The sequence below is a fragment of the Rhinopithecus bieti genome, unplaced genomic scaffold (genome assembly GCF_001698545.2).
Source record: "Rhinopithecus bieti isolate Rb0 unplaced genomic scaffold, ASM169854v2 scaffold_5260, whole genome shotgun sequence".
Lineage (NCBI taxonomy): Eukaryota > Metazoa > Chordata > Mammalia > Primates > Cercopithecidae > Rhinopithecus > Rhinopithecus bieti.
Genome location: NW_016805896.1, coordinates 1,503,954 through 1,521,691, shown reverse-complemented (window position 1 = coordinate 1,521,691; position 17,738 = coordinate 1,503,954). Strand labels below are relative to the sequence as shown.

The window sequence follows — 17,738 nt, the reverse complement described above, 5'->3', positions numbered from 1 at the left end:
TTTTTTATTGGTTCCCGCGCTCTCACAAACGACTGTGCTCTTATCGGGGACTTTCCAGGTGGTGTCTTTCTAAAGTTGAGATATATGGTAGTCTTTGAATTGAGAGATATATGGTGGGGAGACATGTAGTGGGATGAGCCCAGTAAGTTGAGAGATATATGGAGGGATATGTTTATACTGGGCTCAGGAAGTTTGAGAGATATATGGCAAGCACTAGTAATTTAGAACAGAAAAAGAACAAGACAGGGACTTTCACAATGCTTGTCTATACAACATCTGAAATCTATAGATAACATTATCGGTTGGGTCCGGTGTCAACTTGTTAACTAGGCTCAAGGCGCCGCCCGGGCTGTCTGCCTTTAGGGTCAACTTTTAGCTAGGCTCAAGGCGCCGCCCGGGCTGTCTGCCTGTGGATTTCATTATTTCATTTGATCTCTTTCATTAGCTTTAGATATGAATTGTCTTACAAAGACCAAGCACATGATGGTGTACAGCTCTCTCTTTGAATTGCCTGTACCATTTCCTCCGCAGTTACAGAAAATTCTTTCATCTTGTTCCATCCTTCTGCAGTAGACTATATGCTCCCTGAGGGTAGGGTTTTATTCTATCTTGTTCACTACTGAACATGACTGGCATATGGTAGATAACACAGTAAGTTGAGAGAATTAATAAACTGGGCATGATTGGAGGTCTCTCAGAACAATCATTCAGAACATAGTTTGCTGGTGATATGAACTGAACTCTGACTAGAGGGAGAACTATGTTTATGGGTGGATGGTTCCCAAAAGAATAAGCTCTTTTGCTGCCCAGAGAAGAATATTTCTATTTGAACAAGCTACTCTATAATACCAATCTCAGGTGAATTTCTTTGAAATTTCAAAAGACGAATTGACCTACTAGTATTTTATTTAAAGGCAAACGATAGAATCCATGTGATAAATCTCAAGTTCTATTAGAGTAAATCATGAGACACCTGTATTTTTCATCTCCTAATTATTTGATACATGTTGGCATTGTAATCTATTCACACTGGAATATTATTTTAGTTGAAATATCAATTGTATTTCTAAGAGCAAGAATTGTACTTCTAAGAGTTAAAGAAATAAAACAAATAAAAACAACAAAACAAAGACAAAAAATTAGTAAAATGATTAATGCTCCAATCAAGTTGAAATACTTTTCTTTTAATAATTTTTTGTTATTTTGTAGTCTACTTATTTTGTCTTTTTCATAGCAAACAGCTAAGTAGCCTACTGGACTCTTCCTTCTTAATGAATGAAGCAGTGAGAAAGTAAAGGGAAGGGCATTTGACTGTAGACAATACCACCATTGGACAGTGAGAAATTTGTTGTGGAAAACTTATCTGGCTGATTTGAAGAATATAGGTTTGAAAACAAAATCATTTCCCTAGAAATGTTCCCTAGAGTGTTCTCAGTCATTTAGACTTCCCTTAGGCATCATATAATAATAGAATGGAAATGAGTATGCATTGTGAATTGTATCAATTTTTTTTTTTTGCAAGCATTATAGGAAAGCTTTGAGCTATACTACGGCAGAAATTTTCATTGCTTTCAGGCTTATATATTTGTGAATAAATGGAATAGCAAATCTGCTCCACAGAATTGGGTTCCTATGATAGGGAAATAGCCTGAAGACATCAAAACTTCATTGCTCAGGGCTTTCTTATCATGTAATCCCAAGTACTTTAAGTAAAATTGAGAATTCATTAAAACGAATGCCAAAGATAACTCAAAGAACCATAGAATGATTTCAGAATGTCCATGCACACTAAAACTCTTGCCAATGCTCAAAAGAACAGAAGTTCATCGTGAATTGTCTTTTGTAGACCCTTATTTATTTATTTATTTATTTATTTATTTATTTATTTGAGACTTAGTCTTGCTGTCGCCCAGGCTGGAGTGCAATGGCATGATCTTGGCTCACTGCAACCTCCGCTTCCCAGGTTCAACCGATTCTCATGCCTTAGCCTCCCGAGTAGCTGGGATTACAGGCACTCACCACCACACCCGGGTAATTTTTTGTATTTTTAGTAGAGATGGGGTTTCACCACTTTGGCTAGGCTGGTCTCGAACTCCTGACCTCGTGATCCGCCTGCCTTGGCCTCCCAAAGTGCTGGGATTACAGGTGTGAGCCACCGCACCTGGCCCTGTAGACCCATTTTTGTAAGCCCTAACTCTTGTTGTTGAAGTTGTTTAAAGCAGAAAAGGAGTAGCTACATTAAATGTTGAATAAGGACTATTGGAGAAACAGAAATGACAGCTGATGCTCTGAGAACAGAGAAGACAGAGAAACAACAAACCCAGATGGAAAGGCTTTTAAAACATAGCAGGATGTAGAAAGCAGAATGCAGTTAAACAGCCTTATATGTATTTCAAGATATAGAAGTCATTAATGTTTTCAACCTGAAAAATAATTGGTGTGAATACAATGATATACTTGAGATATGAGGAAAATACATTGGGTAAAATATTCTTGTTTACGAAAGACGACTTCAGAAAAAAAAAATTTAGAATGATTTGTTTTAAAAGACTTCTATCAGGAATTATTTAAGTAAGAATTAAAGTTTCGATGTTTAAAGAGAGAATGCCTCAGCTATTTGGCGGTAGAGTAGCACAGTGCAATGAGAACATGCTTTATTATCAGGGAGCTTTGAGTTGTGTGATATTGAGCGAGTTTGATATGATATTTTATTTTTCTCCTCTGCAAAAGGGTCTTGATATGCCTACATAAAATAGGATTGTAATGAAAACTGAATTAGTTAAATGATATATGCTAAATATTTGGCCCATAGAAGGAATTCAGTTTGTGGCGGTCATGTCAGTGAAATAGCAAATTCCCCTTAATGGTAAGAAAATTATGCATTTTGAATTTATTTTTGTCATTAGGCAACATCTTTCAAAGGGTGCAGGAAGATTCTAGCTAGGAATTTTGTCTTATCCCTTTTCCTGTTCAATTTTAAGGTTATTAATGATAAGACATCATTAATAATCAATAATCATCAAATAATCAATAACAAATTTGGGGCAGTTGACCTGCTATGGTAACTTGCACCAGCACTTGGCTCTTTTGAAAGACGAATGCTACATCAAATTAAGGCAAGGAAGGAATTAACTGTGTTTGTTAAAGATAGTTCTTCATTTTTAAAAATAGGCATGTCAACTACAGCACTGTAAATAATTATAGTGGAAAAGTAGAAATACCAAGGTGACTACTTTTTTTATTTGACATAGTTAATTCACACAGAACTTATATTTTATGAACTTTCCAATTTTCAACTATTTTGATCTACAAAATGGTTAGTGCATATGGCTCAACATAAGCATTACTAAAGCAAAGATAATTTATTCATTATCTTGTATTATTTGTACAAATGAGACAAGAGATAAAAAGATGCATGGAGTTACATATCCTGTATTGTACATTTGCCAAATAGTTTCTATATAGAAAACAGAAAACATATATTTGGGGAGATAGAAAGCTGTCAGTAGTATTTGCTATCCTCATAAACTTGGTTTCATATTTAACATTTGGTTTCGCCCAATCAGGAGTAACTCAAATATGAACTCCATGCAATTCTTCAGCTTCAGAATAGGAAATTAGTTTATGCTTCCTAGTTGATCTTGAGTGCATTTTCCAATTTCACTGAGTAGTCACTATGCTTTCTTTATGTGTGACACTTTGACTTTTCTGAGCCCTCAGAATTATTTCTGACCCTGGATAACTTAGTAGATTAATGAGACTTTTATTGAGTGTTACAAAAGTAGCTGGGCTACTGACTTAAAGATGATGAAGATTGCTTTTCCTTGAATAAGCACTTGATTTTATTTTCACTTTAAAGATTGTCTTCTGGAAACATTAAGATACCTTGAATTTACTAACTAGATTTTGGTGGAGTAAGAGTTGCAATTAATGAGTTAACATTTTGCTGACATCTTTAGAAACTAACCATTAAGTCCCAAGGTTTGCCTATGAAGATTTGCACCTTTCTATGCAGAATTGTACCTTTCTACTTTAAGAAGTCATTTCATCTAAACAGAATATCCTGCCTGCATTGGCTAATGGCAGAAATTCAACATCATTAGCTAAATTAATTGTTTCATGTGGGTTGTTCTTTAGAATGTTATAAACTGTAATAGAATTACCAAGTTGAAGGCAATTAATTGGATGTACTTCAAATGTATTCTAACCAAATGCTATACCTAGCATTCTCTGTAACTGTTTAGAAACTACCAAAAGAAAACTGTTGATGAATCTTAGTGCCATCAAAATAGCCCAACTAGAACAGTTTTAAAACGCCTCATATCTGTATGGTTTGTATCACCTCAGAATATGATGACTCAGGTTGATGACTGAGAAGGTCATCATTATGATTACTGCCTCTTAAGTATTATTCAAGTGCCTCATATTTTTAAAGGAGAAAGTGAGACATTAGAATACTTTCTCTAGGTTTTTAAAGCCTATGCATCATGGAGGGAGGAACAGAAGGCATGCTCCTCATGTCTAGGACTCATGTGTTAGAAAAGAAGTTGAAGATTCAGATCCCTACACAAGTGCCACAGAGGTACACAGATGAGTGGAGATGGCACAAGGTCTCAGGATCAGAAAGAGTGGAAAGGCTGAGAACTGTGAAGAATTTGAAAGCAACTCCCTTTTTAAAGGGGCTAGAAACCACTTGGCTCCACTGGTTGTTGTCATATGGGAATGTGGTTCCAGTAAAGCCAGATACTGTGATTTTTCAAATAAATTCACATGTATGGAATTGCACATGAAATAATTACATGCTTAAATGTTGGTAACTAACCCATGGCTCAAATAAAACACATCTGTGGGTGCTGGGGAAGCAAACTCTGGATCAGATTCCAACACCCCTATACATATATAAGTGCTATTAAAAATAAAAAATGTTGAAATGCTGTCCTTCATCAATGCTTAATATACTGATATATCAATAATCAATAAAAGAAAATTATTCAATTTAATTATTCAAATTAATCAAAGAAGATTTTTTTTTAGAAGAAACTAAGATATTAATCAACAGATAGTAGGTACATAGGTGCCCACTAGGTTGCTGTGACACGTTCATTATCATGAATTTTTTTTTTTTTTTTTTTGAGACAAGGTGTGGCTCCATCACCCAGGCTTGAGTGAAAGTGCTGCAATCATAGATCACCACAACCTTGAAACCCTAGGCTCAAGGGATCCTCCTTCCTCAGCCTCCTGAGTAGCTGGAACTACAGGTGTGTGCTACCATGCCAGGTTAATTTTTTTAATTTTTTTAATTTTTTTTTTGTAGAGACAGGATTTCACTTTTTTTCTGCCCAGGTTGGTCTCAAACTCCTGGGCTCAAGGGATACTCCTGCCTCAGCCTCCCAAAGTGCTGGGATTCCAGGTGTGAGCCACTGTGCCTGGTCCATTATCATGAATATTTAAAAAGATAGATATATTTGCTGCCTTTCTCTGGTTTATTAGTGTGTTTGTTGAGGGAAAAAAATAAGATTTCCTGAGAGAGTTGTAAATTATTAAGAATGGAATATTAACAAAGAATGAAAGTTACATTGAAAAGGTATACTAGATACTACAAAAGCTGGCAGTGGAATAAAAAGACTTTTCAGGTTTCTTCTCAGCATCATGTTTTTTAGTTAAACAAAAAATGAGTAGTGGTGATAGATATGGTAAAGAAGGGAAAATTAGAATATGTTATTATCCTAAATTGTGGCCCTCAAATTAAAATAATGTATTTGACAAAGTTGAAATGAAAATTTCATGTAAATTTAGGATGAGAAAAAAAATGAAGAAATATATAGATTCTATGAAATAATTTGTAGTTCCCTGAGGACTAAGAAAAGACATTTAGAAAATCATGGAGTACAATGTGTCATTTAACTACTGCAGACAGTGCTCAGCATCTGTCCAGCGGATGAAGCAAAGGGCAAGGAATCAAGGTCCATTTCTATTTCTGGCATTGATACCTCTGGGCCCTAGAAAAACAGTGTTACCCTGCAGCACTCAGGTCACTCCATTGTTAAGAAAAGACCATGCATATCCTAAATGAATTCTATGCATTATTGTTGATGGCTATAAACCATTTGTAGATTTTAAAAATTGAGGCTACCACAAAAGCAAGGAATGTGATTCTCTCTACATACAGTTTACAGAATTAATGAAGAATCGCAATGGTTAGCCAGCAATCAGATATGTACTAGAATATTCTTGTTTGCATTTCAACTCTGCTCATTCTGGAACCCATTGTGTTTCTTTCCAGGCAATGTCCTACAACTTTTGCTTTGCATTCAATTTAAATAAAAAAAGTAGCTCTAGGATGATTCATTATTTAAACTGTGGTATTAATACTCTCCCTTGGAAACTGAGGTAGCCATATATGTAAGGCTACAGTTAGGCAAAAAGATAAATAAGTTACATGCTAAAATCCAGAAGTCCAGCTATCAAACATGAATTATATAAAGTTCATCGTCCTTTTTTGTATTGTTTACAAGTTGTTCTTCGGTGGCTTTGAGTGAGACACTAACTTTGTATCTGACTTACAGTCTTACCTTTCTTCTCTAGAAAAATATAACATAAATGAGGAATTGGAAGACAAACATTATAGATACAAAATATACTTACCTCTCTCTTACAGCCTGATGCACAATATGGAAAATAGTACCTTTTATTTCTACCTACTCTAATTACACATGAGGCATTAAACCAATTCCCAAATAAAAGCAAACATAAATAGTACACACTTTATAGAAGAAATCATTCTCTTCTATTACCTAATAAATAACTTGTAAGAAATTTGATGAGTTGATGTTGCTTAAGGCAATGTATCACGTAACTTTCTTGGGAATTGGCTTCTGTAAGCACAATACTGTCATAGTTCTCATCAATTCAATTACATCGAATTACAAGTACATTTTACATGCATATACATATATACATCTATTATGTACACACACTTTTAAAAAAGCATTGAAGGTAATATATCAATCAGAAGCTCTAGAATATAAAACATAGACGAAAGGAAGGATTATCTGCAAACACTTGGATGAATTTTGTGCAATGAGCTCAACACAGGACACGTACCCTTAATGGATATTAGCATATTAGAAGAATCTTACTGGCAAAGGGAATAGATTTCTAAAACAAGTCTGCTTTGCAAATGGTCCCTCCCAAATCAATTCCTATAGATACTGTACCTTCCGGAGGGGTTTGAGCTTGGTCTCCATTATGAAGTCATACTTGCAGAGCTCACAGCAGCGTGTATCTGAGCTCTTTATCCACTGGTGGAGGCAGGACTGGTGGACAAAGCGCAGTGTCCCAGTGCAGCGACAGGGTGTGATGAGGGGGCTCTCTTCATCCCCTTCGCAGTGACAGATTCTGTGGAAAGACGCAGCAGCCAGCATGAGATTTCCCAGAGAACATTTCTCGCCTGTGTTGTTTCTGCCCTTGCTTATACCAGGGCTGTTAGAAACAGCAATCTAAGATTCAGAACACTTGGACATTTCACTCCAACTTTAATGCTGGAACCAAATCTATGACCAACACAGATTAAGCATGCCTAACCTGAAAATCCTTAATCTGAAATGCTCCCAAATCCAAAACTTTTTGAGCACCAACACAATGCCGTAAGTAGAAAATTCCATTTAGTCAAAACATAGGTGCACAACCCAGTTTATTCACTACCCTGAAGGGAAAAGTAAAATTACCTTCAGGCTATGTGTACAAGGTATATATGAAACATAAATGAATTCTGTGTTTAGACTTGGGTTGCATCCCCAGGATATCTCATTATGTATGTGCAAATATTGCCAAATCAAAACAAAAACAAAAAAATCCCCAATCCAACACACTTCTAGTCCTACCCAAAATATCTCATTACATATATGCAAATATTCCAAAATCCCCCAAAACTGAAATTGGAAATACTTCTAGCTCCAACCATTTTGGAAAAAGAATACTCAACCTGTATTAATTGACTTTTACTTTTATGGTCATTGCTGGACTCAAATCATGTAATAAGTTGTGCATTACACACCAGCACATCAAAATGCACTGTCATTTCATTCATACATGGAAGTCAATTTTAATAGCACCACTATCGTGCTATGTCTCCAATTTAATCTATTTAATAGGATACTATCTATGGGCTTTCATATATAAAAGTTATGAGTTTTAAGTATTCTAAGGAATATTATAGTTTGGTAAACTTTATTGTGTTACTTCAATAATATCAGACCATAGCATAAAATTTATTAAATATGGTATCTTACCAATGTGGAAAAGTTCTCAAAAAATTTTAAGGTATGATGATGGAATGAAGTTAATACAAGAAGTCTTAGCTTGAAAATATTACAGATATGTTCTTACGAAGATGCACACCTATTTGGTCACAACAAATGGTCTAAACTGTCAATAATCATCATTGTCTAAAAAATCACAAAAATCACTGATCACATAAAATTTGAGTACAGCAAATCTTATTGTTTAAAAATGCTAATAAATACATCTACCAATGAATTGAGTTGAATCAGTTTCTGAACTACTATGAATTCTAGTTTCACAGATTTGCAGTCTAAAATCATTTTATCTCATATTCAGATTTTAAAAGTAATTTATTTTCTCTTTGGATAAGACAAGTCTCCCATAACTTTAGCTGGTGAATTCAAATCTTAGCCCTTTAATAATCTGAATGATGTAACTAGCAGTTAGACATTGTTAATAAATTTCATTAGAAATGTTGCTTTAAATTTGTTAGACATAGACACTCATATGTTTACTGTAGCACTATTCACCATAGCAAAGACATAGAATCAACCCAGATGCCCATCAGTGGTGGATTGCATAAAGAAAATGTGGCACGTTTACATCATGGAATACTATGCAGCCATAAAAAGAATGAAATCATGTCTCTTGCAGAAACATGGATACAGCTGGAGGCCCTTATCCTAAGTGAATTAACACAGAAGCCAGAAAAACAAATACTGCATATGCTCACTTATAAGTAGGAGCTAAATATTGCATACGCAGGGACACAAAGATGGAAACAATAAACACTGGAGATTGTTAAAGTGGGGGAGGGTGGTGGGAAGTAAAGTTTGAAAAACTACCTATGATGTACTATGTTCACTACTTAGGTGAAGGAAACATTAGAAAACCAAACTTCAGCAGCATGCAATACACCCATGTAACAAACCTGCACAGGTAGCCCCTAAATCTAAAACAAAATTTTACAAAATGCAACATGAATGTTCAATGTAACATTTAAACTTAAAAAAAAATCTACATAATTACTTTTTTGACCTGAGTCACAATGGCAGGCTGGAAGAATGTATGAATCATTGCTACTGTTCTTTCCTTTACAGTGTATAAAGTGTATATAGATATAGATATATCAGCTCTCTCCCCAGGGGAAATGAAATGGCTGCTCCCTCAGATAGTGCAGAAAGATACAGGAACTGAAACCCAACGCTCCCCGAGACCTCAAAGTAAAACAGTATGACAGAGTACACCAGGATTTTGAATGAATTTCTTAAGTAAAAATAAAGTGAGCAAAAAGGAACACTGCCATCTAAAGTTCCGGGGTGGAAGTGCTGGGATGAGAACACAGGGAAAGTCAATATGAATGTCCCCTTCCCCCGAACTAACTTAGGAAGCAGCCGCGTTGGGTGTAGCACCACATATGAAAGGCCAACGTGTTAAGGGAAAATTAAAATTATCTGAGTGCCTATTTTTAATATAAAAACCTGAAATAGCTTCTCTCCAAACCTAGGCCTCAGAAACTGGACTTGTTACACTTTGTATCATGCTCATTGCCAGTTTAGTGTCATAGTATAGATGTTCAGTAGATGTAAATTGAATAGAATTGAATTCAGTCAACAAAATACGACTTATTACAAAAGCAGTCAGTAAAAGTAAATAGAGGCTTCTCTAACACTTAAGTTGTAATATTTATTTTTGGAGCCACTAAAATCTAATGAATTATAGACAATAAGAGTTTGATATTTCTTAACTCCTTGGGCATCCATCTCCTGCCTCCACAAAAAGAAAATCTCTTCAACCGGGGGTCAGTAAACTATGACCCAATTCTGTCCACTGCATATTTTTAATCAATAAAGTCTTATGGGAACACAGTCTTACCCACTGGTTTATGTACTTTAGAGCTGTATGTGCAGAGTAACAGCAGAGTTGAGTAGTTGCTGCAGAGACCATCTGGCTGTAGAAACTAAAACATTTACGATCTGGCAAATGATTCAATTCAGTATTTACAATCTGACCCTTTCAGAAAATGTTCACAGCTCTCTGCTTTAAAGTACACATGTGATTCTGAGTTAAAGACAATGTATTAATATTATTGACAATAATAACAAATTTTACAAAATAAATCACTCTCACCTCTGCAGTTAACAATAAAACTCAAGTAAAGGTGCACAGAGAAACACACAATAAAAATGAAAACCCTGCTTGGCCTGGCATTAATTCCTGTTGCTTCCATGAACAAAATTTCTTATTTGAAAAAAAAAAAAACAAAACAAAACTGCAGTTAATGCTATCAGATAAATTCATCACTAAAAAAAGATTGTGTCAAATGCTCTATAGGTATGAAACAGATTTTGCAGCTCTGATTTTTTCATTGATGTTGAAAAAGTAATTTATTCATAAACTGCTTTAAACAAAGACCTCGCTGATTACTGAGTTCAAACTGACCTGACCAGTTTACTACCATCCAGCTTCTTATGTCTCATAAAGTCCTTTTTAAAAATTTCTGCTAAAACTACTACCTGAAGCACCACTAACAATATCATTTTCTCATAAAATTAAGGTTATTTCCCATAGGGAAAATCAAAAGCTTGGTTCATTTTCATTCCCATTTCACATGATTTATTTTACATATTTTAGCATTTTGAAATTTTCCAAATTATCTGGCTCAAGCTGAACCCCAGGAGTCTTTTCAAACCATGTTGAAATTGTTCTAAATGAATTTAAAAGCTAAATATCAACTTCAAATATCTACTAGAAATAAAAATAATGTGATAGTGCCATTAAAGAGAGAATTAAATAATTCCTAAATTGATATACTTCACACAAATCACAATCGCTGAATTATAAATGGAAATACAGTAACGAAAACATAAACACGCTTTTCCAACAGAATAATTGTGTAGAAAAGCTAATTTCAATAATATAATAAAATTGCATTATGAAATATTCATAATTTGGGTACATTTTTACCTGATGGGAAGTTGGGGCTTGGGAATTGAATGATTCTATAAAATTATTGGTGATCCACATTGGTATCTGTCACCTAGTGACAGTTACAAGCTGAATTCACAGATTTTACTGGCATTTTAGTATTTTACCAGTCTGCTTGCGATCTAATTAGCATATGTTGAGACTTTCACCATTTATGACTGAATAAACTCTTACTTTTACATAATTTCTAGCTATCTGTGAATAGCAGACCACATAATGCTATGCAGCAAATTAAATTTTAGATTTGTGTGTGTGTGTGTGTGTATGTGTGTGTGTGTGTGTGTATGTGTGTGTGTATGTGTGTGTGTATGTATGTGTGTATGTGTGTGTGTATGTATGTGTGTGTGTGTGTGTTATGTGTGTGTGTGTGTATGTGTGTGTGTGGTATGTTGGTATGTGTATGTGTGGTGATGTGTGTGTGTGTAGTGGGTATGTGGTGTGTTGATGTGTGTGTATTGTGTGTGTATGTGTTGTGTGGTATGTGTGTGTGTGTGTGTTGTAATGTGTGTGTATGCTGTTGTGTGTGTATGTGTTGTATGGTGCTGTGTATGTGTGTGTGTGTGTGTGTGTTGTATGTGTGTGTGTGTGTGCTTCACATCTCTTGCCTTAATGTTTCAGTTTTAAGAAAAGTAGGGTGTTTTTTTTTGGTCTTACATATCTTCAAATGGTCTTTAGTACTCCCTGTCCCCATCCTTTGCCAAGGTTTCCTGGCACTGGTAGAATTATATTTTTTCTTCATAAGTTTTTTTAAAACTCATCACTTAAAAAAAAAAATCTTTGTGAGGGCCATAGTATTATGCAACTCTGGAACTGTTAAATTCTTTCCCTCAATAGTCATTTCATTCACGTACATTTTCTTGGTTCTTGCTATATGCAAAGAAAATCAGACACCTCAGTGTCTTTCATATCTTCTTCCTTTTCTTCCCCACAACCGTGTCTCTAGTGGCTTTGGATTGTCAACAGAGACACAAAGTATCTTTAAGACTGTGTTCCTTCCATTAGGAAATCATTCTTAAGATATGCAGTTATTTAGATCCTCTTAATATACTGCCACTCTTCAAGAACTCTATCACCAGTCATATAAACCCAAATTGCTTCATGTTCTTTCCATATGAGCTTGTACAATTTGAGTTTACCTTACCTATGCAGGCATATTTTCCACGGATCTCTAACATACAACCACAGTAGCATGGTACAGAGTTTAACAGCTAATAAGCTGTGGGTTTTGCCACAAATAAGTTACTGCTGTGCCAAGATCTTGATTCCTGTCAGCTTAGAGAGCAGTTCTGAGGTCTTGGGTGGCTTGTCCATTCACCCTGGTTGACTCACAAATGTTATCATGTTCTGCATGTTGTAAAAAATGTTGGGAGACACCGGTGTGGCTATTGAAAATACAATCAGCATTATATTTGTTGTTCTGCCCATCTATACGTGTTAAATTACTTAATCTCTGTGTTGCAAGTTCATCATCAGTAAAATGGGAGAACAGTGGTCACAGACTGTTAGTAAGAATTAAAGTAAGTGATCAATTAAGTGATAATTATTAATAATCAATTATTTCATACGATTAATTATTAATTGATGTCACTTAATTGATCACTTACTTTAATCCTTATTAACAGTCTATGACCACTCTTGTCCCATTTTACAGCATAATAGTCTACTAAAAGCAGTATTTTTAAAAAATTAATGGTCAGATGATTATTTCCTGAGTGTATTGCATTCTCTATATTAAAGTTTGTCTCTGAGAATTTCCTCAAGTATGTTCTTCATACCTTTGATATTTTCCCTCCTTTAATAACACCTCATCTAAATTAAGACTCATCTAAATTTCAGACTCACATCCCTAATTAAACAGCCCCTAGTTTTTCCTTCCCTATAATGTTCTCTCCTATTTCTTGAGCTGCCATTGCTCTTAAAGCCTATACCACACAGATAAACAATCTCTGTTGTTTGTTAACTATTTCATTCATGCAAGTTCTGGAATTATGAGCTGAATAAATTCATGTTTAATAATTTTGTGGAGGCAGGATCTTTCTGTGGATTTGTATTGATATTCAGAGTAATTTAAGTTATGAGAATGTTAAGAAGTCAGGATAAAGATGGCAAAGCACTAGACCATAATGGACTGGCTTTCATTAAGCTTCTATTTAAACATTTACAGAGCATAGACCAAAAAAAGCCAGCTTAGTCAGAAGATATGGCAATTTTCAGAAGTTGTTACCAATGACCAGTGTTTTGTTTATGTTTGGGGAAAATTCACTTACAGTGAAAGTGAGAAATGTGTGATCCTTTTATATACCATGAACTCTTTAATTTGCATTTAAGGAACTAAACGGAGGTGTAACAATTTTATACCCTATCTGAGCAACAGAGGAAGTCAAGCAAACTGATCTGCAGTAGAAAGGAGAAGTGACATACTTCATAAACAGAGAACAAGATGGACAGTAGTTAATGTCATTCCGACTAACAGCTGTTTCCAGTTACTCTTACTGACATGGAGCCAGCATGCATTTTGGACTTAAAAGGTGTTATAAGCCAGATTTATAAGGTTTCCTTAACAAAATGAAGATAAATATCCTAAGCCATCATTCAGCCTGAGATTTAAAATACCTTGAAAACTCAAGTTAAAATACAGTTATGACATAAGAATAAAATATTTTACCAACAGATATCATTTTGCAATTATAAGTTTCATCATTCTGAATATGTACTCTTTTTTACATCTGCAGATGAGTAACAGTTCTTCATACATATGAGATTTTAAAAGTGTTTTGTTTTCTCAAAGGAATATTTTCAACTCAAAAAAGTTGCTACATAGCATGACTTCCTGAGTTTAATTTCATGCCCTAATTTGTCACCACTGACTTGGTCAAAACCTCAGACCATCTGCACAGAGCTGTAGGGAATGATCAACAACAAAGACAATGACATGGCAATGTCCCTAGCTTTCCTCACTCTATTCCTGGGGTTGATCCAAGAGTTGCAAGTAATCAGCCACATTTTTTTTTTCCCCCACCAGACATCACAGTGATGGAAAACAGCAGAGAAGAAGATAATGATCACCTTGCTTGGTCAATAATGAAAGCAGAGGAGACCAAGTATTATTTGAATTCATAGACATTGAATTCTGAAATGGATTGGGAAGGTGCTCTTGGAATTGCTTCCCCTGGGTGTCTCATCCCCTCTGGAGATGGTTCGATGCCATTGATACTAGGACTTTAAATTCTGCTTGGGACTGAGGATTCCCACTGAGATTCTATTCTCATCTAGCCTAGTGATTCAGTCTCATAGTGGGCCAGAGGCTCTTTGAAGACTTTCTGAGAGGTCTCCATGGGCTCTTGAAACACATTAGATTCTCCCATTCCCTCTATTGACGTGTGTAGCCCTAGGAGTCCCAGTCAGTGTATCTAGCAATAGAATAGATCTTTCTTATTTATCTTAAGATCAGTTCAGACTGTCCAAATCCTCCAAATCAGGAGAAATCAAAAGCTGGATTGTGTCTTTTAGGATAATCCCTTCCCTGTTAACCATCGCTTTACTGCCCTCTCTATACTCACTGGTTAGCTCAGAGGAGCATGTATTTCTGCATAAAGGAAATGAGTTTCCCCAGTGCCATTTATCTTTCCAGATCCTACCTTACAATTTTGATGACTTGTAGATAAGTAAATAGATAATATATATTGAACGAATATCCGAAGGTTATGATTTTCTCTACATTTGCATATGTCATAAATATTCATTTTATATCAGCTTTGAGATCTTTTTGGGTATATTTGTAAGACTGACAAAATTAAACTAGAGCTATTTCTAAGCAAGTGTGCTTAAAGTTATTAGGCTAAATTTTTGTTAGCTGCATACATTGAAGTAAAACGGCAAAACAAAGGGACAGATAATAAAAACTCATTTTGCTTTAATATGTAGATATAATCAAAGAAATACATGTGGTCAGATACAGAAGAAGGCTTTCATATATACATAATAACAGAGCTATTGGAAAAATCATGCAGTTATAACCTTTTAGTCTTTTTCTTTTCTGCATGTGGCAGAAATTCTTAATTCAAACTGATTTTCTGATCTTTTCTCTTTTGTGATGGCTAAGTCTTTGAATTTTTGTAAGCTCATCCTCAACCATGACTTCCTTTCAATTTTGTCCACTCATTAATCTTATCTGGCTGAGCATTACATCAAAGAAAGTCTCAAGTTGCCATGGATAATTGACAAAGCAGGCACTTTATTTACAGATAACCAAAAATGCATTGAATTAGAAATACGCCTTTGCATATGAATTCTTCTACAAAGGCAAGTAAGTGAAAAACACTGATGTTTTACAGCAGTTCCAACCACACTGAGTGAAGAATGATCAATTTGTATTCATTTATTCACTCGTTCATTCATTCAGTCAACAAATAATTTGTTGCATATGTATATATGCAAGGTTTTATAAGGTTCTATGATGAATATAAAGATGAATTAGTTTCAGTCTTTTTCCTTTAAGAAGTTTATACTATGACAGCTTATGCATCAGACAACTGCAAAATTAGGCAGGATACATTTAAAATGGGATGTGTGCCATGTCAAGTGTTGTTATATGCAAAGGAGAGAAAGATCATCTCAGATCTGGGGCCAGGGGAGGGTGGTTAAAGTTTAATGGAAGGTGTGGCATGGGAATTGGAATTGAAGCTAGGTTAGAGTCATGGCAGATGGAGAAGGATGTTGGTAGAATACACTAGGCATAGAAGATGTTTTCAGCCAACGCTTACAAGTAGGATTGACTGGGTAATTTGGTAACATTATGTGGCCAAGTATGAAAAGAGCATGAAAGTTCTTACTCCAACTAAATACAATATTTAGTACATATTTTGTATATTTATTTATTATATACAATGGATACCACATTATTATATAATAATATAATTAATAATACAATTATTTTAGTAGTGAGATATGCTGAAAAACAAAGATTACACAGAGCCTTGTATTTCCCTCAGCCAGTGCCAACACACACACACACACACACACATACACACACAAACACACACACAAACTAACTTTAATTGTATTTGCTTGGAGTAGGAACCCACCACATAATTTGAATAAAAAATTAAGATTATGTTAAAAAAAATGGGCAAAGGAACTGAAAAGACATTTCTCTAAAGAAGACATACAAATGGCCAACAGCTATATAGAAAGGTGTTCAAAATCACTAATCATCAGGGAAATGCAAATCAGAGTCACAGTGAAATGTTACCTCACACCCATCAGAATACGTGTGTGTATCAAAACACACACACACACCCAAATCCAAACAAGATAAATGCTCCTGAGAATGTGGAGAAGTTGGAACCCTCGGACACTGTTAGGAATAAAAACGGTGCAGCTGCTATGGAAAACTGCATGGAGGTTTTTCAAAGAATTAAAAATAGAAATACCATATGAGTGAGCAATCCCACTTCTAAGTATCCAGAAGAATTGAAATCGGGACCTCAGATAGGTATCTGAACTCCCATGTTCATTGCAGCATTATTGACAAGAGTGAAGCTATGGAAACAACCTAAATGTCCATCAGTTTATCAATAAAGAAAATGTGGTATAAGCCGGGTAAGTGGCTCATGCCTGTAAACTCAGCACTTTGGAAGGCCGAGGCAGGAGGATTGCTTGACCTCAGTTTGAGACCGACCTGGGTAACACAGTGAGACCCTGTCTTCACTAAAAGTAAAAAAATAAAATAAAATTAGCAGAGTGTGGTGTCATGTGCCTGTAGTCCCAGCTACTTGGGAGGCCGAGGCAGGAAGATTGCCTAAGCCCGAGAGATTGCAGTTGCAGTGAGCTATGATCATGCCACTGCACTCCATCCTGGGCAACATAGTAAGACCCTGTCTCCAAAAAATGTAGTATATATACACAATGAACTATTATTCAGCCTTAAGTAAAGAAGGAAATACTGCCATTTGCTACAGGATTGGCTGTTCATTGGATGAAACTTGAGGAAATTATGCTAAATGAAATAAACCACTCATAGAAGGATAAATATCACACACTACAACTTATATGAAATGTATAAAATAGTCAAACACAAAGAAACAGGGAGTAGAATAGTGGCTGCCAAAAGCTGGGGAGAGGGGAAAATGGGAAGTTGTTATTCCATGGGACTAATTTTTGATTACCCAAGATGATGATTCAATTCTAGAGATCTGCTGTACAACACGGTGCCTATAGTTAACAGTAAATACTGTACTCCACACTTAAATTTATTAAAAGGGTAAATCTCCTGTTAAGTGTTTTTTTTAACCACAATAAAGATAAATAAATTATTTGCCCATAAAAAGTAAAATTATTAGAAGGATTAACTTGGCATGTTAGATTAGAAAGAAAAGGGAGAACAGGGAGAGACTATTACAATAGTCAAAGTCAATACCAATGAGAACAAAAGCTAGTGTCATAGTGTGAGAATGAAACGGAAAAAG

At 35.3% G+C, this 17,738-nt stretch overlaps 1 protein-coding gene across 2 annotated transcripts in view; it reads right to left on the bottom strand.

The window, feature by feature from the left end:
- The window catches only part of MARCHF1 (membrane associated ring-CH-type finger 1), a 90,421-nt gene that overhangs the window by 55,131 nt on the left and 17,552 nt on the right, over positions 1-17,738 (bottom strand). For both annotated transcript variants that reach the window (XM_017873944.1, XM_017873945.1), the window contains one exon: positions 7,218-7,398. In XM_017873944.1, coding sequence (XP_017729433.1) covers positions 7,218-7,398 — 181 coding nt within the window. The remainder of the gene's footprint in view (positions 1-7,217; positions 7,399-17,738) is intronic.